General features: G+C 45.7%; 3 protein-coding genes across 19 annotated transcripts; 1 reads left to right on the forward strand and 2 right to left on the reverse strand.

The window, feature by feature from the left end:
* Window positions 1-6: 6 nt before the first annotated feature.
* ahcyl1 (adenosylhomocysteinase-like 1) lies at window positions 7-11,956 on the reverse strand. 2 transcript variants are annotated; one of them, XM_030118618.1, is made up of 17 exons: window positions 11,640-11,956; window positions 6,130-6,244; window positions 5,536-5,679; window positions 5,075-5,175; window positions 4,889-4,991; window positions 4,344-4,438; window positions 4,152-4,258; window positions 3,041-3,157; window positions 2,863-2,926; window positions 2,685-2,773; window positions 2,434-2,504; window positions 2,191-2,285; window positions 1,708-1,806; window positions 1,549-1,617; window positions 1,392-1,470; window positions 1,116-1,236; window positions 7-1,026 (listed from the first exon to the last, which is right to left on the reverse strand). In XM_030118618.1, exons 1-17 carry the CDS (start codon window positions 11,829-11,831, stop codon window positions 1,020-1,022), a joined length of 1,668 nt encoding a protein of 555 aa, XP_029974478.1. In that variant the 5' UTR covers window positions 11,832-11,956; the 3' UTR covers window positions 7-1,019. The 2 variants fall into 2 exon arrangements, with proteins under 2 accessions (XP_029974478.1, XP_029974479.1); XM_030118619.1 differs by lacking the exon at window positions 11,640-11,956 and adding an exon at window positions 7,993-8,148.
* Window positions 11,957-13,196: 1,240 nt separating this feature from the next.
* Window positions 13,197-18,969, reverse strand: nfyal (nuclear transcription factor Y, alpha, like). Of its 16 annotated transcripts, none has more exons than XM_030119139.1 (10): window positions 18,836-18,969; window positions 18,163-18,267; window positions 17,185-17,268; window positions 16,348-16,494; window positions 16,130-16,261; window positions 15,909-16,011; window positions 15,648-15,817; window positions 14,285-14,458; window positions 14,064-14,186; window positions 13,197-13,842 (listed from the first exon to the last, which is right to left on the reverse strand). In XM_030119139.1, the coding sequence occupies exons 2-10, from the start codon at window positions 18,241-18,243 to the stop codon at window positions 13,783-13,785; spliced, it is 1,074 nt and encodes a 357-aa protein (XP_029974999.1). In that variant the 5' UTR covers window positions 18,244-18,267; window positions 18,836-18,969; the 3' UTR covers window positions 13,197-13,782. The 16 variants fall into 16 exon arrangements, with proteins under 16 accessions (XP_029974999.1, XP_029975004.1, XP_029975003.1 ...); XM_030119144.1 differs by having other exon boundaries at window positions 13,197-13,839; window positions 14,076-14,186; window positions 15,666-15,817; window positions 17,182-17,268; XM_030119143.1 differs by having other exon boundaries at window positions 14,076-14,186; window positions 15,666-15,817; window positions 17,182-17,268.
* Window positions 18,970-19,437: 468 nt separating this feature from the next.
* ngrn (neugrin, neurite outgrowth associated) lies at window positions 19,438-21,931 on the forward strand. The gene is made up of 3 exons (XM_030119151.1): window positions 19,438-19,807; window positions 20,060-20,170; window positions 20,898-21,931. Exons 1-3 carry the CDS (start codon window positions 19,584-19,586, stop codon window positions 21,478-21,480), a joined length of 918 nt encoding a protein of 305 aa, XP_029975011.1. The 5' UTR covers window positions 19,438-19,583; the 3' UTR covers window positions 21,481-21,931.
* The last annotated feature ends 1,367 nt before the right edge of the window (window positions 21,932-23,298 follow it).

The following is a 23,298-nucleotide window of genomic DNA, read 5'->3' on the forward strand; positions in this document are numbered from 1 at the left end:
GAGTCACTTTCCTGTTAAAAACTTTTGCTTTATTGCTAATTTGATGCATTCATTTAATACATAGTATACATGTAGGACGTGTTGATCACATACATTATTATCATAGTTGGCCCAACAAAGTCAGATAATACAGCAACAATCATGTGCCAGACATCGAGTCTAATATTATGTTCAACATACAGCTCTTACATTAGAGATCAGATTACCAGCAGAAGCAATGGAATTAAGACATTTAATATTCCTGTCATAAATGTTTTTGTCTCACAAAAAAAAAAGGTTTTTAATAAGTGCTGGAATTTACCAGTGAATGATGTGAAAGGCACACCCATGCCATTTAGCCTGAAGGCATTATCCAATCAAAACCTCTTCAGAGACACAAATGGAAAACTTGACTGAAAGCTATGATCTCTAAAATCTGTAGAGACTTTTCATTCCAACACTTTGGATAGTTTGTATTTGGAGGAAGAGTTTCTTGAACTTCATGCTGAGACAAAACATCTTTGTCAGTTTTTTGCGCTGAACGGAAGTTGAAAGTGCGTCATGAGTCGTGACAGGAAAATTCAGTGAATTAATACAAAACAAACATTCTAAAAAGACTGCAGGTTGTAACACAGAGTTTGTTTTGGCTCAGGGAATGCACTCATGAAATGTGCCTGACAGACAAAACATCAATATCTCCTCTCTCTTTGTCTTTCTTCCAGCGGTCATTTGGCACTGTGCATTAATACGGTAAACAAACAAAAACGATAGCTGTGAGTTAATGATTGGTAGTGCCGACGAACACATTGAAGCATGCGAGCAGTTTTCTCATAAAACACAGCAAGACAGGTCAAATGTTAGTTGGTGATACATTTTATGCTTTCTACAAGTCTTTCTCTCAGATGTAACACTACTATAAAGGTCAATTTAATAAGTTACATTCAGCATAAGTAAAATAAGTCCTCCATCTTTAGCAGAAAATAAAATAGATATCTCTGTTTATTCCGGGGTAACTGTGTGACGGGGACAAGCCGTTCTCATTAATACCTGTGAAAAAACAAAACAGGAAAAAAATATAATTTTATTGTAAAATCTGTTGAAAACATGGGTAAAAAATGCAACAGAGTGACTCCAACCTGTAGTAATTTGGTTTGAAGGGGCCGTTCTTGTTGAGGCCCATGTACTTGGCCTGCTCGTCAGACAGCTCGGTCAGGTGGGCGTCGAAGTTTGGGAGGTGCAAACTGGCCACATACTCATCTGGAGGGAAGAGACGAGGAGCTTCAGTTGAATTAAGACACCATAAGGTGGCAGCAGTGACCACTGATTTAAAAGAGCAGCATAAACTCACTGGAGCTTCGCCTGAAAAGGCACAGAAAATTCACATATAGCAACATATGGAACTTCACTCTCACCCATTTTCTTGGGCAGGAGATACACATCCTGTTTGTAACGTCCTTCAGGAGCATTAAACAGCTCAATCAGAGCCAGAGCCTGCAGAGGAGAAACACCACACGATGAGCACAGCTCTCAGGAATGTCAGGGAGGCTTCAGCAGGATCAAACTACCAACCTGAGTTGTAGCAGTGATCGACAGCACGAATGTAGGCACAGTGGAGCAGCTCAGATTCAAGAGACGACCCTGGAAATCAACAGAGCTCATGTGAGGTGTGCAGTTGGATGGAGTTCAGCGCACAGCTGATCGGGCTGGATGGAACCAGGAGGACAGCACCTCTGCCAGCAGGACCACCCTCTTCCCATCAGGCCAGATGATGTGGTCCACCTGAGACCGGACCCTCTCCCAGGTCAGCTCGGGGCTGCGGAGGCTGGCCTGCAGACAGGAGAGGAAACATCCTGTTGTCTGTCCACGGGTCCACGGTTGACAGCAGAAATCTGGTCTGCAGCAGATTTCATTCACATCTCATGTTGTTTTCTATATTTCATCCTGAACTGAAGACTTTGAGCAGCCAAAAGTAACTAGGAGAAAAATGCTGTGTACAGGCTACTGAATCCTTTCCAGTCACACAGAAGGGGATGGTTCTTTTCCTACTTTGACTTCTTTGTTCTTTCAGTGAGTGAAAGTGGTTCACTCAGAGCATGTCCTCCTTTTAGTACGGAGACTGACCCTTTTGATCCACGGGGGACTGTTACATGTTTGCCGGAGATGGAATTTCCCTGCATTCTGAAAACACTCACACACACACGGTGACATTACCACATCGATCTCAGTGTTGGAGTGTCCCATATTGCAGACGATGCAGCCGTTCTTCATGCGGTCGAGCTGCTCTCTGGTCACGACGTTCTTGTTGCCTGTGATTCCAGAAAGAGGATAGTGTTCGACAAACCGAGTCAAACGCAGTCGAAGACGACTACTGCTCCGAAGGAACATGCATTAGTCTGGCGGAGACGCTGCTTATCAAAGCAGAAGTAATGTCTGCCGCCGCGTGGCGCTCCGTACCGGTGCACGTTATCACCACGTCCATCTGCCGGATGACCTCGCTCAGCTTAACCACTCGGAACCCGTCCATGCTGCGTGGAGACATTTGCAGATATTTTAATCGGAGCTTAAGCAAGCTGGAGAGAAAGAAACGCTGCTTATATTATTAATAATAATAAAACCAGCTTGTTTGTACTCCAGCACATTTATTTTAATATGAAACAACAGAGAAGGAAAGGCCGGAGCGTGTTGGACGGAGCCGAGTGACTCACCATGCCTGCAGGGCACAGATGGGGTCAATCTCTGTGATGCACACAATCGCTCCGAGGGCTTTCAGAGCAGTGCAGCAGCCTTTTCCCACCTAAAACAGCACATGAGAGATGCATCAAAATGTCTGCGAGGGCAGCTCACTCCTCCCAAAAGATGTTCTCAAATTAAAGAGTGATTCACCTCTCCGTAACCACACACAACTACTTGTTTGCCTCCAAACATTATATCTGTGGTTCTCTTCAAGCTGCAAGAAACAAGAAAAGGTCAAGTCATTTCGAGAAGCATTTCTTCTCAATCCGAACACAGAAACCTTTAGCGAAATCAGAACGACTACAAACACATAATGGCTCCTTCTCACCCGTCCAGGATAGATTCGCGGCAGCAGTAGAGGTTGTCGAACTTCTGTTTGGTAACCGAGTCGTTGACGTTCATGGCCGGGACGCAGAGTTTTCCAGCTTTCGACAGCTGGTACAACCTGAGAGGACACACACAGGTTCAGGCAGGCGAGCACACACACCAGGACACAATCCTGTGTGACCTTTCACTGTCTGCAGCCTCCGTCTGGTCGACTCCGTTCAAAGTATAAGTCAAATGCAAGTTCTGTGGGCCAAAACCGGCCCGCCAAACCACCAAGCAAACTGTATATAAAGCACGCACTTTTTAACAAATTTCTTCTGACATTTTCCATGAAAGCTCTCAACAAGGTTTAGCTTCCAAACATGCATGTAAAAGGACGAAAAGTGCAACAGTTATAGATGTTTTTGGGCATTTCACTGTATTTTGTGTCCTTAAAAGAGGCTCTATGTGGAGATTCTAGTGCATTAATTTCCTCACATTTGAAAAAAACAGAAAATTTAAAAACTTACGATCTCTGAAACAACAAATGAAAACTTTAAAGTGTAAATTTAAAGGCTATTCTGGCATCATTTTACCAGTCCGGCCTGCTCAAGATGAAATCGGACTGTATGTAGCAGCCGAACTAAAATGTGTTTGACACCCCTGATGCAGAGGGGTAAAAAAATAGCAGAATTCTATTCAGTAAAACTCTAGAAGTAAAATGACAAATATGCAAAATTGCAGTTCCTGAAATACTTAAAATCTTTTTTGAGAGACAGAAAAACTGCAGCGCAATAAAAGTTACAACTGAATATTTATCTGTATCTGTCAACACGCAATGCAACATATTGCCATTGTTATTGTTCTTTTTATAACAATAATTCACATTTATTTGCCATATAAAGTCTTGAAGGCTCAATCTTTTTATAGCTTGAGTGATGACTTGGCTGCAACATATTTCTGTGCTAAAATAACTCCAGACCCGGGTTGTTATTTTTCGCTGACAGCGCTACGCTGACATTCACTGGCAGCTCTCACTGCCCGCAATCAAAAACGGGACACCGAAGCTCATGAAATGTTCCCAGAATGCAGCAGTGGCCGACGGAGAGGGTTTCCACTGAGCCGCGTCTCACCTGTGAACCCCGGTGACGCTCTCCTCCACGATGCCGCGCACCTTCTTAAACACACTCGGGTACTTTTTGTACACCCAGTGAGTTAAATCCCCGCCATCGTCCAGGATCTTAAAGGGGAAGATGAGGATTAACGCCTCGAGGAAATAAAGTGTGAAGGGTGGAAAAGCCACGGTGGCAGTGAGCACATGGTACCATGTTGGCCTGCCAGCCCTCGGTGTTGACACAGCGATCAATGCACCACCAGAAGTCATCCTCCGATTCGCCCTTCCACGCAAACACAGGAACCCCTGCAGGAACAACACACACACACACACACACACACACACACACACATCCACACTTATGTGTAGCCTGCGCAACAGGTCCATTAGCGGCGCGTTACAGAGCAAAAGGAATGAACCGTGTTGGTTTTCAAGGTACATTAAAGCTGAAGGAACGTCGGAGACGAACAGAGCGTTTTGATTCAAAACAAACGGCTCTCCGTGACGAGAAACACTGATTTTAGATTTTATGTTTCATGTCAGCCCATTAGCAAAATGCTAAAATGAGAAAGCCTTGTGGTTCTGCTTTGAGGACGTCAGGAGTCTGGAGGCTTCATATTTGACTACTAGATCTGGGATGCATTTATAGGGCCGAGATCAGAGCTTTGTAGACAGGAAGTCAGATACTGAAGAGGATTCTCACTAGCAGGACTGTCATGTTTAAGATCATATTTAAAATTTTTTGTTCAAACCGACCCGTCTCGGCGAGAGCAGCAGCCACCTCGTTCTGAGTGGAGTAGATGTTACAGGCAGTCCAGCGACACTGAGCACCGAGAGCGACCAGCGTCTCAATCAGGACCTGCGGAGGAGGAGACAGGCTTTATTCGTCTCGTCTCGTCTCGACGGTCTGCGGCGGAGGCCAACCGGGACGGGAGGACGTACTGCGGTCTGGGCAGTGATGTGGGTGCAGCCGACGATCTTGGCCCCAGCCAGAGGCTTCTCCCCCTGGGCTCTCTTCCTCAGGGAGATCAAGGCAGACATGTCTGTGGAGGAGCACATCCAGAGCCAGGGTTAGAGCTCGTGATGAGGGGGGAGAGGAGAACGTCAGGTGAAACAGCGTCAGCAGCAGCTGCTGCCTGGCTGGATTTTTCAGTCTGAAGAGCACTCAGGCTCACTCATCGGCCTCACGGGCCGAATAAACAACTAAAGACTCAACGCTATCTCTGCACGAATGAGTCTGTCATTCGCCTGCATCACGGTGGCTCCTCTGATAAACATAAAACAGCATCTAAATGCTGTCCAGGTGTAACCTGCCGTCACACCGCTTCGGATGCAGCACTACAGAAGATGGATGGAAGGTAAAGAAAAAAAACAAAAAAATCCGCCAGTCGTGTCTGATGTACCTTGCTCTGCAATTTCAATTTCTCTGCGGCCGAATTCGGCCTGTTTGATGTTCTTCACGCAGAAGTCGCTGCTGCCGTGGGTGTTGACCTGCGCTTTGTCCCGGGGGGAGGTTTCATCGTCGGAGCTGTCGGTGTACGACGCAGCTGGGAAACGACCCGCACAAAAGGTCATTATTGAAGTGAAGCACACAAAAGAGACAATTATGAAAGCTGCACTTTAAATCCATTGTGTGGAAGATGGAACTTGTCTCCCTTTGTGTGTTGTATTTATTGATCATAGTCCGGGAGTGTCAAACACAACTCTCCCATAAAAACTTCTTCTTTTCAAGTTTTTCTTTGTTGTGGCGTAGAGCAAACATATGTGATGAAAATGTCTACATTTTCACAAAGATTCACAATGAAACATCAAAAGAAAATCACACTTCTCTTAGAAATTTTTACCATTTGTTTGGCGGTTTGACTGAACCGTATGTAGCCTGCTGCAGGTCGGTTTTGGCCCACGGACCCTATGTTTGACACCCCTGATACACACACTTCATTATGAAGATCATTCATTGTGTCAAACACACACAAAGCGCTCTATATCCGCAGTACCTGAGCTGTAGCTGTCTGTGGAGGACTGCGAGATGGAGCGGGACAGCGAGCGCCGGCCTGCTTTGGTGGGATACTTGGTGAACTCCTGCTTGTCTTCTGCGTTGGCGAACTGAATCTGGAGGGGACAGAGCAACACGACACACAGGCTAAACATTTAGACGTTCAGCGACTGAGCCGACGCCGCTCCACGGTTCAAATGCGCCACTCGTACAGCTGTTTTATTATTAGACTCGTTTGAGACACCGAAACGGCCCTTTCAGAAGGAAATCGCAGGTGGACGACGGAGGAGGGAGCTGGGGGGGGGGGGGGGGGGGGGCTATTTATAAACGCTCCCAGAAGCTCTGTGATTTATGTTCTGCCTTGTTCACAGGCCTCTCCTGGGTTCTGGTTGAGATTCATCGTGTCAAATCAACCCTTCAAAGGGGCCGAGATCAAAGATCTGGAGACGCATAAATTGGATCACAAAGAGCGGAGCTGGGATGTTTGCTGGCCTGGCATTTCAATAAAAGTCTCAACTGTTCAATCTGTAGAGGCTAGTGGACTGAAACGATTGAAATTGATTTTTTTTTTTTTTTCATAGCTCTTGCATACCTGCTACTGTTCGAAACTAAGTGTTTGTGGACAGTTACTCAGCGTTTTACTGAAACAGCTGCACGCCAGGCACGTTTCGTTGTGGCGTTTGACGAGATGCTCTTCAAACACGTTCTGTCCCAACGCCTGGCCTTCTTTTCCACGAATCCCCTCCTGTGTTTCGGTGGCTTCATGTCAAAATCCACAGGCCTTCTCTGACGTCCGCGTCGTCATCGTGCAGAATAACGCCGCGCAGCGTTGTGCACGTGCTGAAGGAACACTCTGCATTACGGGTCAAGCACGGTCAGACCTTGTGACATCCGTTTAAAGGTCCCGTTCCCGGGCCGACCTTTGTGTTTGTGGTCACATGACTCAGCGGCAGTGTTGGGATGCAACATGACGTGGGGTCAGCCGGCGAGGGTCTTTAACTTTCACTTCACCTCTGTGATAAATTCTTCACTCGCCGAGGAGACAGTCCTGGGAGATTTAACCCCTCTTCCTATTTTAAATGTCCATATCATGTGTTTGGACTACAAACTGAAGAGCCGGCCGTCCGAGTTGACACAACACACAAGATGATGAATCTGGGAAACACACGGACGCCGGGCAGTATTAATGAGTGTGACATTGAGGGGTAAAGACACGAAATACCACATACTGTAAAGACAATTTTCACAATTTACCCCCCGATACTCTGTGTATGTGCATGTCAAACTCTCTAAGTACCTCAAACAACAGCAACTTCATCCTCCAGATCTCACAATCATGTCTATACTGTGCAACACCCGGGCCTCATCAACCCGCAGTGTCAGAACAAATAAACTCCGGTGAGACTGAGGCGATCGCTGCGCGTCTTTATTTTCTCGTGTCTCATTTTTCTGACTAAATACTGCCCTTATGTTTGCTTTGCATCGATTCGGACTCTTGAGGCATCAGCGGGAAACTTTCCACCGTCTTGAAAGCGCCGCTTTGTTCCGCTTCAGTTTATTGAAATGGCTGCAGCATGGAAGAGGTTAAAGCGATTAATGATGAATTGCTCAGCATTGTGTTTCCGCTCGCCTTCCACAGGAGCCGGCCACACAGCCGAACCCTGCCACCGAAGTTTGGGGGATTGTCCTCTCCTACCTGCATGTCAATGGATTTTTCTTTTTCCTGCGAGCCAAAGGCAAAACCTTTCAGCAAACAGCAAAGCGGAGGGAGAACCTTTGCATGCTAAGAGTGGGAAACCCATCCTCCTGAGAAAAAAGAATCAGTATGCTGGAAAAGTTTTCTGATGGCTTGGTAATAACTCACCCGTTCTCTGAGGAGCCCATGCTTGTGTGCCATAGCTGCCGGTCACCGCCTGCTCTCCCCAGCTGTCCAGACTACCTCCCTGAGTCTGTGTGTCCTCTGTGTGATGGTACTAGGTGTCCCTGATGCTATTATCCCAGAACACTCCCAGGCAGAGCCGGGGGGAGGTTCCCACCTATTATCATGATTTCTAATGGCCAACCTGGAAAGAGCGAGAGAAAGAGAGAGAGAGAGGGAGAAAAAGAGAGGCCTCCACTGAAAAAAGGAGGTCGATTTTAGCCCGGTCTCTCTCACTCTCTCAGGCTTTGCCCTTGACAACCAGCTGCGAAAGTCTGTAGGTTGTGTTTTTACGGTGATTTTAAGTGCTGAAAGAGCAAATTCAGGAAGAAGCTGCAAATGCAGAGAAATTCAGAAATGGAACAAAAAAAATAAATAAACAAACAACAGAGATGCACAGAGACATGAAAACAGCACTGCTGCCGCACGTAGCTTCAGCCAGCGCTCCTGATTTGGACGCCTAAATAAAAAGGGGATTGACAGCAGGAATTAAACTCCGTTTCCATTAGCCCTCTGCTGCATCAATAGGCGTCCCATCCAGCGGCTAAAAATACTCTTTCTCTCTTCGATAGGAGGCCGGGTCACAGACTTAAGCTGTGGAGTGTGACAGTCGGTCGGTGTTGTAACAGCTCAACGTGTGCCTGACATAAGGCGACGCTAACTCCTGATCCAGGCTGCTCCGCTGAACACGGGAGGCACACGGTCCGAGCCCCGCGTCTTCCTGCACAGTCCGGTCTCGTGCGGCGGAACGGCCTCAGTCTGCACCGACGCCTGATGAATGATTATATATCGGTGCTAGTCCTCCACAACTCTGTGGACTTTAACATGAACTATGACTCCTATGCATTGTCAGGGTAATGTATGAACAAACACACTGAAATGCATTGTTGTCTTTTGAGCAAAAATTGAAAAACAAAAACCATATGTCATATTGGCTAATAGGTCAAAAAATTATGAAAGTTAGATGATAGCATACTTGTGAAATCCAGAAAGCCCATAACTTACTGCGATAACAGATAAAGCCGAGAAGAGAGTTGTAAAATGAGGAAAGCGGTCAGTGCAGATGTGCTACATTTCTCATCTTATCGTGACTTTTCCCTCGGTGTGAACAACTGTCCCGGCGACACAGAGCGCTACCTGTGCGGACCGAGCCGGACTCAGACTTCCAGAAAACCCTCGAAAGAAACCACAGGCGGAGTTATTTTTGCACGCAGCTGATAGCGCTTGACAGGCCACAGTCAGAAATGTTTCATGTGTTTCAGGTCTAGTTTTTTTTCTTTTTGTTTTTAACAGGAATGTTTCAGTGTGCTCAGGTCAGATTGTGCCGGGACGACCTCTGCGATCGCTCCTCTCGCAGACTGAAGGTCAGTGTGTTGCGCCGTCTTGGTCTGGAGAGGATTCTGTCCTACATGTTTTCTGACGGCTTCCTGCTTTCTGCTGACCCATTCGTGACAGGTCACAACGGGATCGGTGCTGCCGAGTCTGCTGCGTTTAACCGTCGTGCATCTTTGACAAACGAGACGCACACAAACGCACACTCGCATATTTTGGAATATATGTAAAACAGCTCGCAGGGTTCAGAGAAACCTGATGATGCACAAACAAACCCACAGTGAGAGAGTCCCGTTCCCAGGGGGCGTCTTACATAACTGCTGGATACATCCAGAGAGCGACGAGGCACGCTAGTGATGTTCTCTGACTCACACACACTCACACACACTCATTTATAATTTGAAGCATTGATTGTGTTTTCTCTTGCTGTACCTCTTCCTGTTGTGTTACGTGACAGAGCAGCAGTACTCACTCTCCCTCTGCTTGTGGAGCCTTTTGAAAGGCTCTCGTTAGTTTTATCCCACCTAAAAATCATTAGCGGAGGTTTTATTTCTACTTTTTTTCATCCGAACAGGCCGCTCAGTTTGACGCCGGCTTCTCACATTTATTCATAACACACTGCTTTGTTTTCACAAGCGCAGTGAACATTCCTACCATCCAATATGTTTTCAATCGTGCTCCCTGAGGCGACCGGCAGTCCACATCTTATTGCCTTGTCAGACGGGGAGTCGGAGCTAATATTCTGAAGGCTGCCAGCCCCGCTGCTGGGAAAATACATATTTTCATAAGTCAGATTAATCCGTTCGCCTCTTATGGATGTATTTATGTGAAATACTCAGACACAAATTCATATCCACAAGCAAAATAACTGCTAATGACACTTAATGCTGCAATTTATAATGTCAGCATCAGTTCACAATTGCTTTATAAACTGAAATAAAAAAAAAAAGAAGAAAAAAAACACTGTACCAATCGCTATAGCTGGAAATGAAAGGATTATTATCACATCTAAATCAATATATTTGTGGTGAACAAATATGAACAATGAACTTCTTAAATCACAATCAATATGATAGAAAATGCAATTATTCCCTATCAGATGAAATGATAAGATAATTGATTACATGTTGATTACATTAACTGCCATCTGGTGTGTTTGACCAAGAAAATAGAATTAGGTGTAAACTCCATGAGAAACACTGTGTTACAAGTCAAAGTCACCTTGAAGGATTGGAAATATCTCACTGGAATTGGAAATGTTAATAATCGGCAATCATCCCGATGCCATCTGTTATGGGAAACAACAACAACTTTGATGGAATAGGTTTTTCTTTAAATGTCCAAGAACTTTTGTTCTGAGAAAAACAAAATAAGCCTTTAACCGGCTGTCTGTGGAGTATTTATCCAACACCTGTTGCCAGGTTTCGCTCACAGCGGTGGATCTGTAATGATGTGAAAAAGCCACCTGAGGAGAGTCTCCTTCTTTAGTCCCATTGTATCACAGCCAAGAAACTAAAGCCTTTTGTCACAGGTGCAACTTGTGCTGCCAATTCATTTCTTACCTTACTGCACACACCTGGAAAAACACTAGACCGATAGGACCAAGCAACAATGATCTTTACAGATTTTAAAGGTTGGTGGACTGGTTTTCTCTCCGGCAGGTTCCATTCGTGTGGAAGTGTCCTTGAACCCTAAATTGCCCCCAATGGATGGACCTCCATTTAATTTAGTGGGTGTTAGGCTGATTTAACTGGTCTGCAGTGTAGTGAGAGTGTAGACCCCCTCTCTGAGCTCAGGTATGTAACTCATGTACTACACACATTTAAGGGATCAGCGAGGATTTGAGCTGTTTCCTGACTCCGGGATCCTGGCATGATGTTGACTCAGACTAAACAGGAAAGCTACACGACTTGAACAATAACAAACAATAATCCGGTCTCCGTGAAAGTCTCTGCAAAATTATACGTTCTTTCCTCAGTAATAATGTGTGAAACAATGAACGTGGCATGTCAGATTACGGTGGTCTGTTCCTCCTGGGAAGGAGTTCATCCATCAAAGCTCCAGTAATCCCTCCGCAGACAAGTTGGGAGTAAATACCACGTTAATGCTGAATAAACCGTCTGATTGCAGTGTCCGTCCATCCATCCATCCTCTCGGCAGTACTTCCTCAGTGCTGCAGTGTGCTGCACCAACGTGAGCGTGTGCCCCCCTCCTCACACGTGCCTCCCCCAGGTGCCCACGCGGGCTCTCACGTTTCTTACCTTCTTGACGGATTTGAGCGTGGGGACTGCGGTGAACGCCGCCGACGGCATTTCCCCGACGTTCATGTTCACGTCGCTGCTGTTCTTGCTCACGGTCAAGGCGGAGTACTTCTCCGCCACGTTCTCGGTCTCCTTGACATATTTGGTGGCTTGTTTCAGCTCCGTCTTGCTCTCCACGGCCGCGTCCGTCATCGCATCCCCCGGTACCTGCTGCCCGAGTGCGCACGGAGGGGGGGGGGGTGGTGCTGCTGCTGGGTCTGGGTGGGAGAGACGCCGACCGCCCCGCGATGAGTTCAGTCTGAACTGTTCCTCCTCACGAAGTCACGCTTAAAATTAAGAGATCTGCCGAGCGGCTCCTCTACAGCTGAGGGAGACGAGTTGCGCTGCGTCGGTAGTTTGTATGAGACTGGCTCCGTGCGGCAGCTCGGCTGTCATCCGCCGACAGAAGCATCACCGAGGGGCGGGGCGGCTGGCGGAGGCTGTCACCTGAACCAGTGTGGAGGCGGCGTCCGTCCACCAGAGGGAGCGGCAGAGTACCGTTACTCGTTACCCGCATGGGAAGTGCCTTGCGCAGAGTATCCCGTTACCGAGACGTAGAAGAGTAGATGCTTCGTTACCATAGCTGCGGCGGGGACAACCTACCGGGAGAGTAAGTCCCGCCTCCTTCGCAGCGATTGGCTGAGCGCAGCAGAGCGTGTTTATTCCAGAGCTTCTGATTGGCTGCGCGGAACCTGAGCGGCCCTACCGAAGGGAAATACCTGTCTGCTGTTACACTACAAACACTGGGTTAGATTAGGACTCAACTGGATTAGGAGTGCATTTAAACTATAAGGTTTCAACAATTACTGAGATTTTAAATTATAGACTACTTTTTCTTATATCAGTGTTGTTGCTTTACTGAATGATACATAATTATGATGCACTATCTCTTCATAACGCAATTATCAAAAATAGTGCAGCTGTCACATTTTTATTTCTACTAATTAAACCAACTCTGAAACACTTTTCACTGGAATTGAATTACATGGAAGCTCTACTCAATTTCCCAACTTGACTGGTCCTGATACAAATTGTTTAGGCCCCGTTTACTGTGCATGACATCTCAAGTAAAAACACATTGTTTTTTTTCATTTTTCATTTCACAAATATTTCATGTTTACGTGGAAGTGTTTTGAAAATGAAATGTGTTTACCAGGAAACAGCAGAAAACAATGTAGTCAGCGAGTAGCTGCAGTTGGTTTTTGTTATGAAGCAACACACGTGACGTGCTCAGAGGATACACACATTAACAAAGGTGGAACACTAATTTTCATATGAACTGATGTTACTGGTGACTGTCGACTCCTAAACTACTGAGTAACAGGAGAATCTAGACTGAGAGCCATGACACGCTGGAGTGTTTTCATCTTGAAACGTCGTCACATAAACAAGACTTAATCTTTCACCGAAGCTGTTGTAAACAAAAGGTAATTTGCTATTCAGCCGTTTTTGAACAAGACCACAATTAGAAGATATAGAATAGAATAGAAGATACAGAACGCAGTCATTTACTCGAGGCAGTTTGTAAAATTTAATTAGGGCATTGTCTCATCAATGCAATACACTGCATATGATGGGAAAAATACAAACAAATATAATAATATCTACAATGAAAACCTGAATTCAGAAGAAGTAACTACATGAATAAAATGAGTACAAACACAACCACTAACAAACTGTATAAAATGCAAATGCCAAAAGGGGAGCAAATTAGGAGCAGACGGGGGAAAGAAGACCCTCGTCTCTTCACATAAACAATATCTTTATATTACAGTCACATTTAAGCTTTTGTTCAGCGGACGCAGGCTGAAAGAAAGATCTCGTGCCCACTCACACACAGAATGAGTCTAAAAAATAAACCTCAGGACAAGGGGCATCCCACAGAAGACGGAACAAATAATGACAGTGAGAGTGTCCTGACAGAAAAACAAAAAACAAAAAAAAAAAAGGTACCATTTACAAAAATATCAAAAGGCAACAAATTCTCAGAATTTACCCCAAACCAAATAAACAGATGGTAAACCGGGATGAAGAGCCTTCAGACCTGGTAGAGTTCAGACATATTGTGGGATGGAGGCGGGGTGGGGGTGGGGGTGGGGGGTCGTTATGAGACTCGGATCATCTGAGCCACCGTCTCGTCTGCTGCTGCCTGTCCCACTTCCTGCTGGAGGATCAGAGCGAGAGAAAACGATCAGGGACGAGCTTTTCTAAAGCATCGGCTCAAATAAACAGGAAGAATTTTCATCAAAAAAAAAAAAAATCTGGCTACATGGATGGGAGCAGGTAACGTTAAATTTTTCCAACAGATTCTGAAGTTTTCCATCCATTTTTTTTTTTTCCTTTCTTGTTCTAACTTCGGACTCGGTGTTGTGTTTTTTCATTTACCCAGCTCCGCACCTGAGCTAGCGCCAGAGCCATCTCCTCCTTCTCCTTCGGTGAGTAGAAGCGGCCGCCGTCCCCTCGTTTACGCTGCATGGCGTGACGGTGGCGCGACTCGTGCAGGTATTTCTGAAAGCAGGAGGGCAGATTTGAGGATGTCTTCTGCTCCTGTGCTGCCAAAGCCCGTTTGCTCACAGTCCGAGGTAGAAGAACCACCGTGATCGTACCCGTCTCTCTTTGGGGATCTTTCCCTCGGCCTCCAGCTTGGCCCGGGCCTGCCTCCGCTTCAGGATGCGGTGGTACTGCTTGGCGTTGACGTACAAAGGCTCCTCCTCCAGCATTTCTGCTCCCGGCAGGGGGATACGCTGCATTGTGGGAACTCCACTCCCTCCGGGCACCATCTGAGTGTTGGAGAAACATAAAGAGGCACGTCGTACTTAAAACAACCGGATTTAAAAGATTACAAATAAACACCATGCAGTGTAAGAAGATGAAGCTGTAGAAATCAGGACAGTCCCATCTAGAATGCAATGTTGGGCCTGTGCACAGCCATACACAGATGTTTTCACTCCTTTGCACGTCCCTTAAAGGTGGTCCCTCATCTGTCTTTCCTCGCATTTCCAGCTTCTTACCATTTAAGTCTTAAATGACCACAAATTATTGTATTCAATCGATTCAGCTTTGACTTGGTGCATTATTCTTTATCTGCTGTTCAGCGTAAGTAAGTACTGCAACTCTGATGTGCCAGGGCTGCAATCTGAGAGGAAAACATCTGTACAGGCTTTATCTCATGGACATTAATTAAAGGGTTGAAAAAAATAAAAAAATTAATTGAAATTATCAAAACTGAACAAAATCTATGTCTCAAATCACAAACCTCTGCTGCAGCGCCTCGTATTAATCAAATAATTCATATAATCTCAAGTCAAACACCGACTAACACATCACTAACCACATGTTCTATTTTGGTTTTGTGTTTCATGGAATTCAAAATAGCAGCGTCGGTTGCACAGATCGCCAAGAAGCGAGCATGGGAGTTACAGTCATGAGAAGCGAGCGTGTTAAATCCTTTCAGCAGCGACAGGAAAGGGAGACGAGGGTTAAAGGTGCCTCCACGCAGAACGGGGAAAACTATGCAGTTATTTCAGGATCAAGGTTGACGTCCTGAGAGTTACGTCACAGCCACAAAGGCAGCGCTGTTAGAGATGCAAAGCTAACATCAACAAGAGGCTCAAACTGTTCCGCAGGCATCCGAGCATGCATTTCTGCTGCCGAGTTCAGTATTGATGTTATCATATCTAAATTTGCAGGGAATTATTACAATTTTCACATCTTCAAGTGATTCCTTCATTACTCCTGCAGTTAATAGAGCTTTAAGATTAACATGTAGCAGCTTGTGATTTGAGACACAGCATGAAGAAGTGATTATTTGGACATTAAAAAAAAAAAAAAAAGGAAAAGAATCCTGGCTGTGTATATTTTAAAAGATAAACACTACATTTGTTCTGGTTCTGTGAGCGTCATCACAGCGCACATTCCTGTGCTACTGAGTGTTCTTGTTTAAAATAAAAGTAATGAGATGATGGGTACCTCTGCACAGGGTCTTACCATGACCATTCCACCTGCATTGACCATGTTTCCAGAGACGGGCAGGGTGACGGTCACAGTGCCTTGGCCGCTGTTGGTGGTGTTTGTGTTGGCACCGCCTGCTTGTACGATCTGAGCGCCGGCCAAGCTGGCAGCTGGAATTGTGATCATTCCTGTCAATAGAAGATCAGCACAACTCTTCATCAGAACTGGAACTTGTCAGATTTCATGGTTTCTAAAGGCTGCAGGTGTTTCTGAAGGTACCCTGCTGCAGGACGGTGCCGTCTGCATTGACGGGCTGGTAGACGATGGTCTGTCCGTCTGCTGTCTGAGCCACCTGCTGCCCCTGCACGCTGATCTGCTGCCCCTGAAGAGTGGGAGAGCAATACTCTGCATGAAAATCAAGCCCAATCATCACAGTTCTCAACCTGTTAAGATGTCCGGGGATTTAGTGATGGTGTGGAGGAGTGGTGGAGCTGCAGCACCTGGTTCTGTCCTGCAGTGATGGCGGTCTGCGGCTGCTGGATGATGATCTGCTGAGGCTGACCCTGCTGGCCCTGAAGCTGTAGAGTCTGACCTCCCTGCAGCTGGATTTGACTCGGCTGCACCAGCTGGATCTACACACACAGACACAGCAGTGAGACCCACCCCTGAAGTGAACATCTGACCTCGCAGGCAGGAAGCAGCGGGCCTGATACCTTACCTGTTGTAGTCCTTGAGCACCAGACACAGGGACCTGCATGATGGTCTGCCCCTGACCCCCCGACATGGCCTGCACCATGATGGGCTGTCCCGATGACGTGATGAGCTGCCCGCCGCTCACCTGCACCATCAGAGGCTGTCCTTGGACCTACGGGGAGGAACAGAAAGCTGTTACAGCAGCAATGATGGCCAGCATCTCAGCATCACGGGAGCTCCAGGGCTGCATGCAAGAGGTGACACATGTGGATCAACAGAGGTGATGACTAGCAATCGTTTCTCACATCTGGATACTATGAAAGCATCCAGTTACATGGTGAACACAAACAATGTCTCCCTACAATGAATTCTGTCAATTCAGCTTCTGATTTGTACTTACAGGAAACGCTGAGCCGAGATGTTATATGAAGTATACTTGCTGTACGTATTTAGACAACATACTGTCATCAAATGAGTTTTCATTAATATTAATACTGAGACACATTCACAGTGGACAAATGAATAAAGCCTTACAGAAAGAAAGTCACTGTTATTTAAAACTAAAGAGAAAGTTAATGTTCAAATACATCCACATGATTCATGTTTCCATTGTTGACTTCAGGGCCATCTGGATTTATCAATTTGCTATAAAGCGAGGGGCTCCGCTGACAGCCATGACAGCACGGACGACAACCACGGACACTGTGCTGAGGAACATGCAGTTCAGGCAGTTGCAACACATGCTGGGAGGGGGACGATGAACCGCACAGCAGAGATGGGTCATGAAGTACAATAACAACAGCCTGGGTGCGGCATGCAGACTGGTAACGGCGCCGACACAGGGCGGCGGTGACACCACTACCTGGAGTGTCTGCACCTGCTGGCCTGAGGCCGTCACCACCGGCGCCTCTGTCTGCAGCTGCACAGCCGTCACTGTGCCCTGTGTCTGCGGGCAAGGCAGGACAACACCGTCTCAGACCACAGAGTCAAACCTGGAATCCTCTGGTGACCTTACTGCATGATGTTGACTCCGCCATGGAAGCAGCGCCACTTTTACTTTAGGAGGCGAACCAGGCAAGATGACAGCTGGGACTGACTCCACCCACCCTGGGAGAGCTTCTTTAACATACTGAGCTTCAAGCACTGTTTACTACGACCTTGATTTACCTGTACAGTGGCAGCATTTCTGCCAACTACACAGACAGAGACCGAGCGTATTAAAATTGTTCCACATTGGGAGCATCCTCAGTGGCTCCGACTACCGTGGTCATGTAAACAGACACCCAAAATGCAATGAAAGTTGACATTTCCACTTGAAAACATCACATAAACAGGGCCTACAGGCTCAGTCTATGTACCTCTATGAAGATTCTTATATTTTCCTCTCTTCCGCAAATGCTGAAAGTCGAAATTTTTTCCTTTTTCCCTTCCTCTGTTGCCTCAATTTTTCACATGAGAATGTGTCCCCACTGATTCACATGATGGTGTAATAACAGTGTATAAATGAGAGGTTGGAACTGCAAGCTGAAGCAGCACCAGGCTACCAAAACACCTACAGACGGTATATAAACCCAAAGAATTAAAAAGGCGCTCATCATTACAGAATATAGAGACTGTACTTAACTATGGTGTGTTACGAGGTTCCTTCTGCTTCTTTATGGAATTGTTTATGGTGCTAAATAATTGGATCCTTCAAGTAAAAGGTCAGGAATCACGGATCTTTAACATAATAAATAGGACTCTTTCTGTTCTGTCAAACCAATACTAATTCAACATAAAGCAACAAAAAAAAAAAAAAAAATTGTGTTAGAATGTGAGTGTGTGTGATGTGTGTGTATACCTGCTGTTGGATCTGTCCATTGGCTGTCTGCACCACTATCTGCTCCCCAGTGGTAGTGGTTGCAGTGGTGTACTGCTCCATAGCTTATTTCTGTATAAATCCTCCCTGAGACAAACAAAAAATTGTATAATATTTTTATTAATTGTAATGCAACACAGACATATAGAATGACAGGGTTCAATGTTTCCAGTCAACAGTAATGTATGTATTTGTCAAATATGGGGCTGTTTATGGGGGTATTTTGTTGGCACCGTTAGCTAAATTAGTTAGCATGTTAGCATGCTAAAAGCGTGGAAAACCCCAGAAACCTTTACGTTTCTGTGGATAAAGTGAGCTTCACTGCGGCCTCCGGTATTTTACTGATTGCTTGGACACTATAATGATGTACCGGGCGGTATTAGCCGGGGTCTGGATGGCTGTTTCACCGGCCGTCCCTTTGTCTGACAGTCGGTATTTTAGCCGACTAGCCGCGGGTAGCACCGCTCATGTTTCAGCGACATTGAAAACGACAAGGATTCAAAAAATCCTCGGTAAGTTCCAAATTCAACGCTTCAAATCAAGCTGCGATCCGAGGGTTTATTCCGTGCATTTACCCGTGTTAGTAATTTGGTTGGTCCATGACAAACCAATCCGTGCTGACAACTACCAATGCCTTCAATCGGTGCTGCCTTACCGTGTGTGTGCTGTCCGGTTCCCCTCTGATTGGCTCCAGTTCAGCTCTGAAGCCCAATCAACAAAGTGAGCGGACAAAATGGCGCAAATGAAACAACAGCGCCGGGGAGGAGGCGCGCGCGGCCGTGTCACGCGGACGCGCAGCGGCGTGATGACAGATGGGTGCGGGGGGGCAGTGCAAGCTGCAGAACTGTATTAGACCAGCAGGTGGCGCCGTTCGTCCAGAATAACACAATTATGACATTTTCACACAGAAAGTATCAAGAGAAAAGGAAATAACGAAGAATTAAACTAAAAGGGAAATATGTTAACAGAATTATTTAAAAGATTGAAATACAATACATGCATGAGTGCAGTGATTTCAGCTTGGATCATTTGACTAAACAAAAAATGGTTCTAGCAGAGAACAGACATCCTCTAGTTCAACATTACATTTTTTTAACTCACATGCTTCAAATATACAAATTATTATCTGGACTAATGTTTATTTTAGGTGTGGTGATCATATTTGATTATTATAAAAGAATTTTTAAAAAATTCATCCGGGCCACTAGGGGGCAGCACTGTGTCATTTTTAAAGAATTATTTGCGGAAGTACTTTCACGTGTTTTTCGGATGTGTTTGTGTTTACTGCTTTGTACCGTGGAGCTGCCGGTCCGATAGGATCCATGTGTTAGGAGGACATCACGTCTTTGACGCTGGTGGATATGTGATCAGAGATATTCAGGACCAAACACGCGCCTGGGACCATGTCTCGATGTCTCCACGCCCTCAGCCTGCTGTCCAGAGTCTCCTCTGTCTCGGCGTCTCCCTCGTTGTCTGCGAGCAGCTGCAGATTTGCGAGCAGAGGTGTCAGCAGGACTTGGAGGGAACCGGTACGGCCCGGTGATCGGTTCGGCTCTCACGGCCAGCAGCTGCCTGATGGAGCGGACGAGCTGGAGGAGATGGACGACAAGATCCAGGCCCTGGCGGAGTAAGAGCCCTCATCACACCTTATTCTCCTCCAAGTGCCACAACAGACATGACTTCTGAAATACAACTGTGAAAATGAATAATCTTCAGCCTCATGTTTATATCTAGTTTGTAGTATGCCTCACATTCATATTTTATGATCTGAAATTAATGTTTTGTGGCCTTAAATATCTTCTGTGGCCTTTCTTGTCTGTCTGTGCAAATGCCATGACTGTATGAGAAGACAGATTAATTTTCTCCGTTGTGTTTTCAGTGCAGAGAGTAAAAGGCAGAAGGCAGTCAAATACCACATGATCAGGAGGAAGATGACCCCATCAGGACCTCCGCAGAGGAAGTTAACCTGGGATGCTATGGAGCAGATACGGTGAGCGAGCTCTGATGAATAACACACATATAAAGCAGGGTTTGATTCAGATGACAGGTTGCAAACTTTTTACTATAATCATTAAGAAGCCTTAGAATAAAACTGAGGAGCTGCAGAAATGACTTTAGAATAGATCAGCACTTTATTGTCCCTTTTTCGTTTTGGCAGGCCAAAATACACAGACGCTCTTTAAAAACATCACATTACAGGCTCTCACGTCAGAGCAAGATGGTTGTGGTTTGAAACACCAGCTTTCTGCGCAGAGTTTGCAGGTTTTCCCTCGGTGTGCATGGTTTCCTCTGGGTGCTCCAGTTTCCCCCCACAGTCCAAAAACCTGCATGTTCTGATCCGGTGATGGACTGGAGGCCTGTCCAGCTGCATCCTGCCGGCGCCCCACAGTGAGCTGGGATTGGCTCTAGCACCCTGCAACCCCGCACACCTTTCAGTGCAGTAGAAGATTTGTAGAAAATGAGATGAAGTTGCTTTTTCTGAGTGCCTCCAGGTGGCGCTTGCGCTGTTTCCTGAGCATCCTTACCTACTGGACTGAGCTGAACTAATTTCCCATAAATTTAATGCAATCCAGTTGAAATAAGTCAAAAATGTAATTGTTTCTCTTCTTTAATTGTACGTCTGCATCTACCATTTATATTTATAATCCAGTTGGAGAATAGAGCATATCTGACATCAGTAAAGGAAACTCGGTGTTCGCCTGTGACTCTGTTTTCAGGTATCTGAAGCAGGAGCAGCCAGAGGAGTGGACTGTAGAGCGGCTGGCCGAAGGCTTCTCTGTCCCCCCTGAAGTCATCCGGAGAGTCCTGAGGACTAAGTTCGTCCCTTTGCCAGAGAGAAGACAGAAGCAAGACGCTCGAGTCATGTCAGCGGCCGGCCTGCAGGCGCTGCCTTCGGGCGCAGGGCCGCGGCGGGACAGGCTCACACTGCCTGGGAGCCGCGCTCCAGCCATGCTTCCCTCCGGAGGTCCAGACGGCGCTCTGCTCGCCGTGGTCGGAGCTGACGGCTCAGGATCGCCCCCTCACGGTGTCGTCCCAGTTGCTGCTTTACCCGCTCAGCGTCCAGCGGCGGTCGGTACAGATGCCTCGACGGCGAGGTCCACAGAAGACAGCAGCGTGAAAGACACTGTGGAGGAGGAAGAGGAGGAGGAGGAGGAGGAGGAGGAGGAGGACAGCTGGGATGGACAAGTGTTGACAGAGCAGGACCTGGAGGAGCTCATGCAAACAGAAAAACCTTCTCCGGTGAAGCAAGTTGGGAAGGATTTCCTTGATGCAGAAGGCAACTTTTTATACCGACTCTGAGGAGTTCCAGTTCGAGTTTTGACATTGTTTCATATTTATGAGGGTTTCAGTGTAAATTCTAACATGAAGATAATAAATGTTTTGAGAAAAAGCAACTGTTGTTCATGCTTGTGTAATAGAACTTCCTCATTATTTCAATTTGTTCATTTAGCTTCACCCCTTTCATCCTATGATCGTCACACACTTCAGCCAACTTGGAGTCTGTGGACGAAGGGCGGACACACACCGGACAGGTCATCCGTCCATCACAGGGAAAACACACACACTCACACCTACAGGATATTTATAGCAGGGGTGTCAATAAATAAATACCGTGGGCAAAAGACAAGAGGCTCCAATCCAAAACCCTACCAAGCAAATTGTAAAAAGTTCAAAGAAAGGGATGTGTGAGTTTGATGCATGATGCAGCTGCTTTTATTTTTATTTGTGTGACATTTACTGTATTTTGCATTCTTAAAACTGTCTATGTTGAGATCTTGCTTTCAATTAAAAAAAAAAAAAAAACGTAGGTTTTAAACGGTACTGCTTTACTGCTTCGATGAAGTTGGGCTGTATGTGGCCCCTGAGATAACATGAGATCAACACCCCTGATTTACAGGCACCAATCACCCTGGATGTTTTTGGACTGTTTCCAACCTGGAGTATAACCAGGACGTTCTCAGGATTTGACCATGAGAGCAAATGTAGCTCTTTATGGTGACATGAATTACTTTTTATAACAAAAAGACTTGAATGATGCAGAAGGCTTCAAGAAGCTACAAAGGTTACAGCAAATATCACACGAGTGACACTGTTTTTCATTAAAGATGAATGCAGCAGTTTCTCTAAATCAAATCAATTTGAGAAATTCTAACTCAAGAAAGAAAAACATGAAGCCAAAAAAATTAATGGAACTTTTGAATTTATTGGCAAACCCAAAGAAAACTGCTTCAAATATACAGAAAAGAGGAACAGCAGATAAAAAGATGAAACCTTGTATATTTACAAAACCATCACAATGACTTATTTTACACAGCAGGTTTAAATTGTAAGAAAGTTGCATCACTTTCACACAAACACATTAAATAGGCGCTGTTCCCAGTGTAAAGCAGCTACATGAACACCCTGCATCCACTTCTTCTTTATTGAACCGATTCTAGTCAAAGTATCGCAGCTTGAATTACGTAACATTAAAAAAAAAAACTATAAGCCACATTTGTTGCTGGCCGTTAACTAAACATGGAGAGCTGACATGCAGTTTATTTGAAGCCGAAGTGAAAGGAGATCTGAACTGCTGAAGAATTTCTGTTAAAAGTGCAACTCCCGAACGTCCCAGACACGCTGCGTGAACCGGCCGAAGCAAGAATCGGTAAAATAAACCAGCTCAGCTCCTCCCGCAGCCAAATCACTTCCTTCTGAACCAGCCACAAATAAATTAAACCTGGATGAAAGCAACATATTTACTTCAACACACGACAGACACGCAAAAAAAAAGAAGTGCAACACGTGTTTAAAGAGGCGGATCAGACATTGTAGGAACGAGCGGAGAGAGAACAGTGACGAGACCTTCAATCATCCCGGTAGCTTCGAATAAGAACACCAAAAGAAAAGAAAAAAAATCCACCCATAACTGATCACCTCGAGCAGGAGCTGTGCTGTAGAGGATTCACATTATTTTTATTTCATTTTATTTCATTCCATCACCAAATCATAAAGAAGCATTTGGTTAGCTGGTTTTATTGGTAGAAAATGTAAGATAATCTGCTATCAAACTATATTATTATCATTTCTGCCATTTCTGAAGGTGTCAGAAGCTCAAGTCATCGACCGTGACATGAT

The sequence above is a fragment of the Salarias fasciatus genome, chromosome 20 (assembly GCF_902148845.1).
Source record: "Salarias fasciatus chromosome 20, fSalaFa1.1, whole genome shotgun sequence".
Taxonomy (NCBI): domain Eukaryota; kingdom Metazoa; phylum Chordata; class Actinopteri; order Blenniiformes; family Blenniidae; genus Salarias; species Salarias fasciatus.

Excerpts from the sequence above, each read along its gene's own strand:
- nfyal (XM_030119133.1), bottom strand. The coding sequence starts at position 18,243 with ATGGAGCAGTACACCACTGCAACCACTACCACTGGGGAGCAGATAGTG. Across the intron at positions 14,459-15,647 it reads TGGTAAGACCCTGTGCAGAG|ATGGTGCCCGGAGGGAGTGG; the intron begins GTACCCATCATC and ends TCCAACACTCAG. Across the intron at positions 14,187-14,284 it reads AGATCCCCAAAGAGAGACGG|AAATACCTGCACGAGTCGCG; the intron begins GTACGATCACGG and ends TCCTGCTTTCAG.
- ahcyl1 (XM_030118618.1), bottom strand. The coding sequence starts at position 11,831 with ATGACGGACGCGGCCGTGGAGAGCAAGACGGAGCTGAAACAAGCCACC. Across the intron at positions 4,992-5,074 it reads ACATCACTGCCCAGACCGCA|GTCCTGATTGAGACGCTGGT; the intron begins GTACGTCCTCCC and ends CCTCCTCCGCAG. Across the intron at positions 4,439-4,888 it reads TGCTGCTCTCGCCGAGACGG|GGGTTCCTGTGTTTGCGTGG; the intron begins GTCGGTTTGAAC and ends TTGTTCCTGCAG.
- ngrn (XM_030119151.1), top strand. The coding sequence starts at position 19,584 with ATGTCTCGATGTCTCCACGCCCTCAGCCTGCTGTCCAGAGTCTCCTCT. Across the intron at positions 19,808-20,059 it reads AAGATCCAGGCCCTGGCGGA|TGCAGAGAGTAAAAGGCAGA; the intron begins GTAAGAGCCCTC and ends TTGTGTTTTCAG. Across the intron at positions 20,171-20,897 it reads GATGCTATGGAGCAGATACG|GTATCTGAAGCAGGAGCAGC; the intron begins GTGAGCGAGCTC and ends CTCTGTTTTCAG.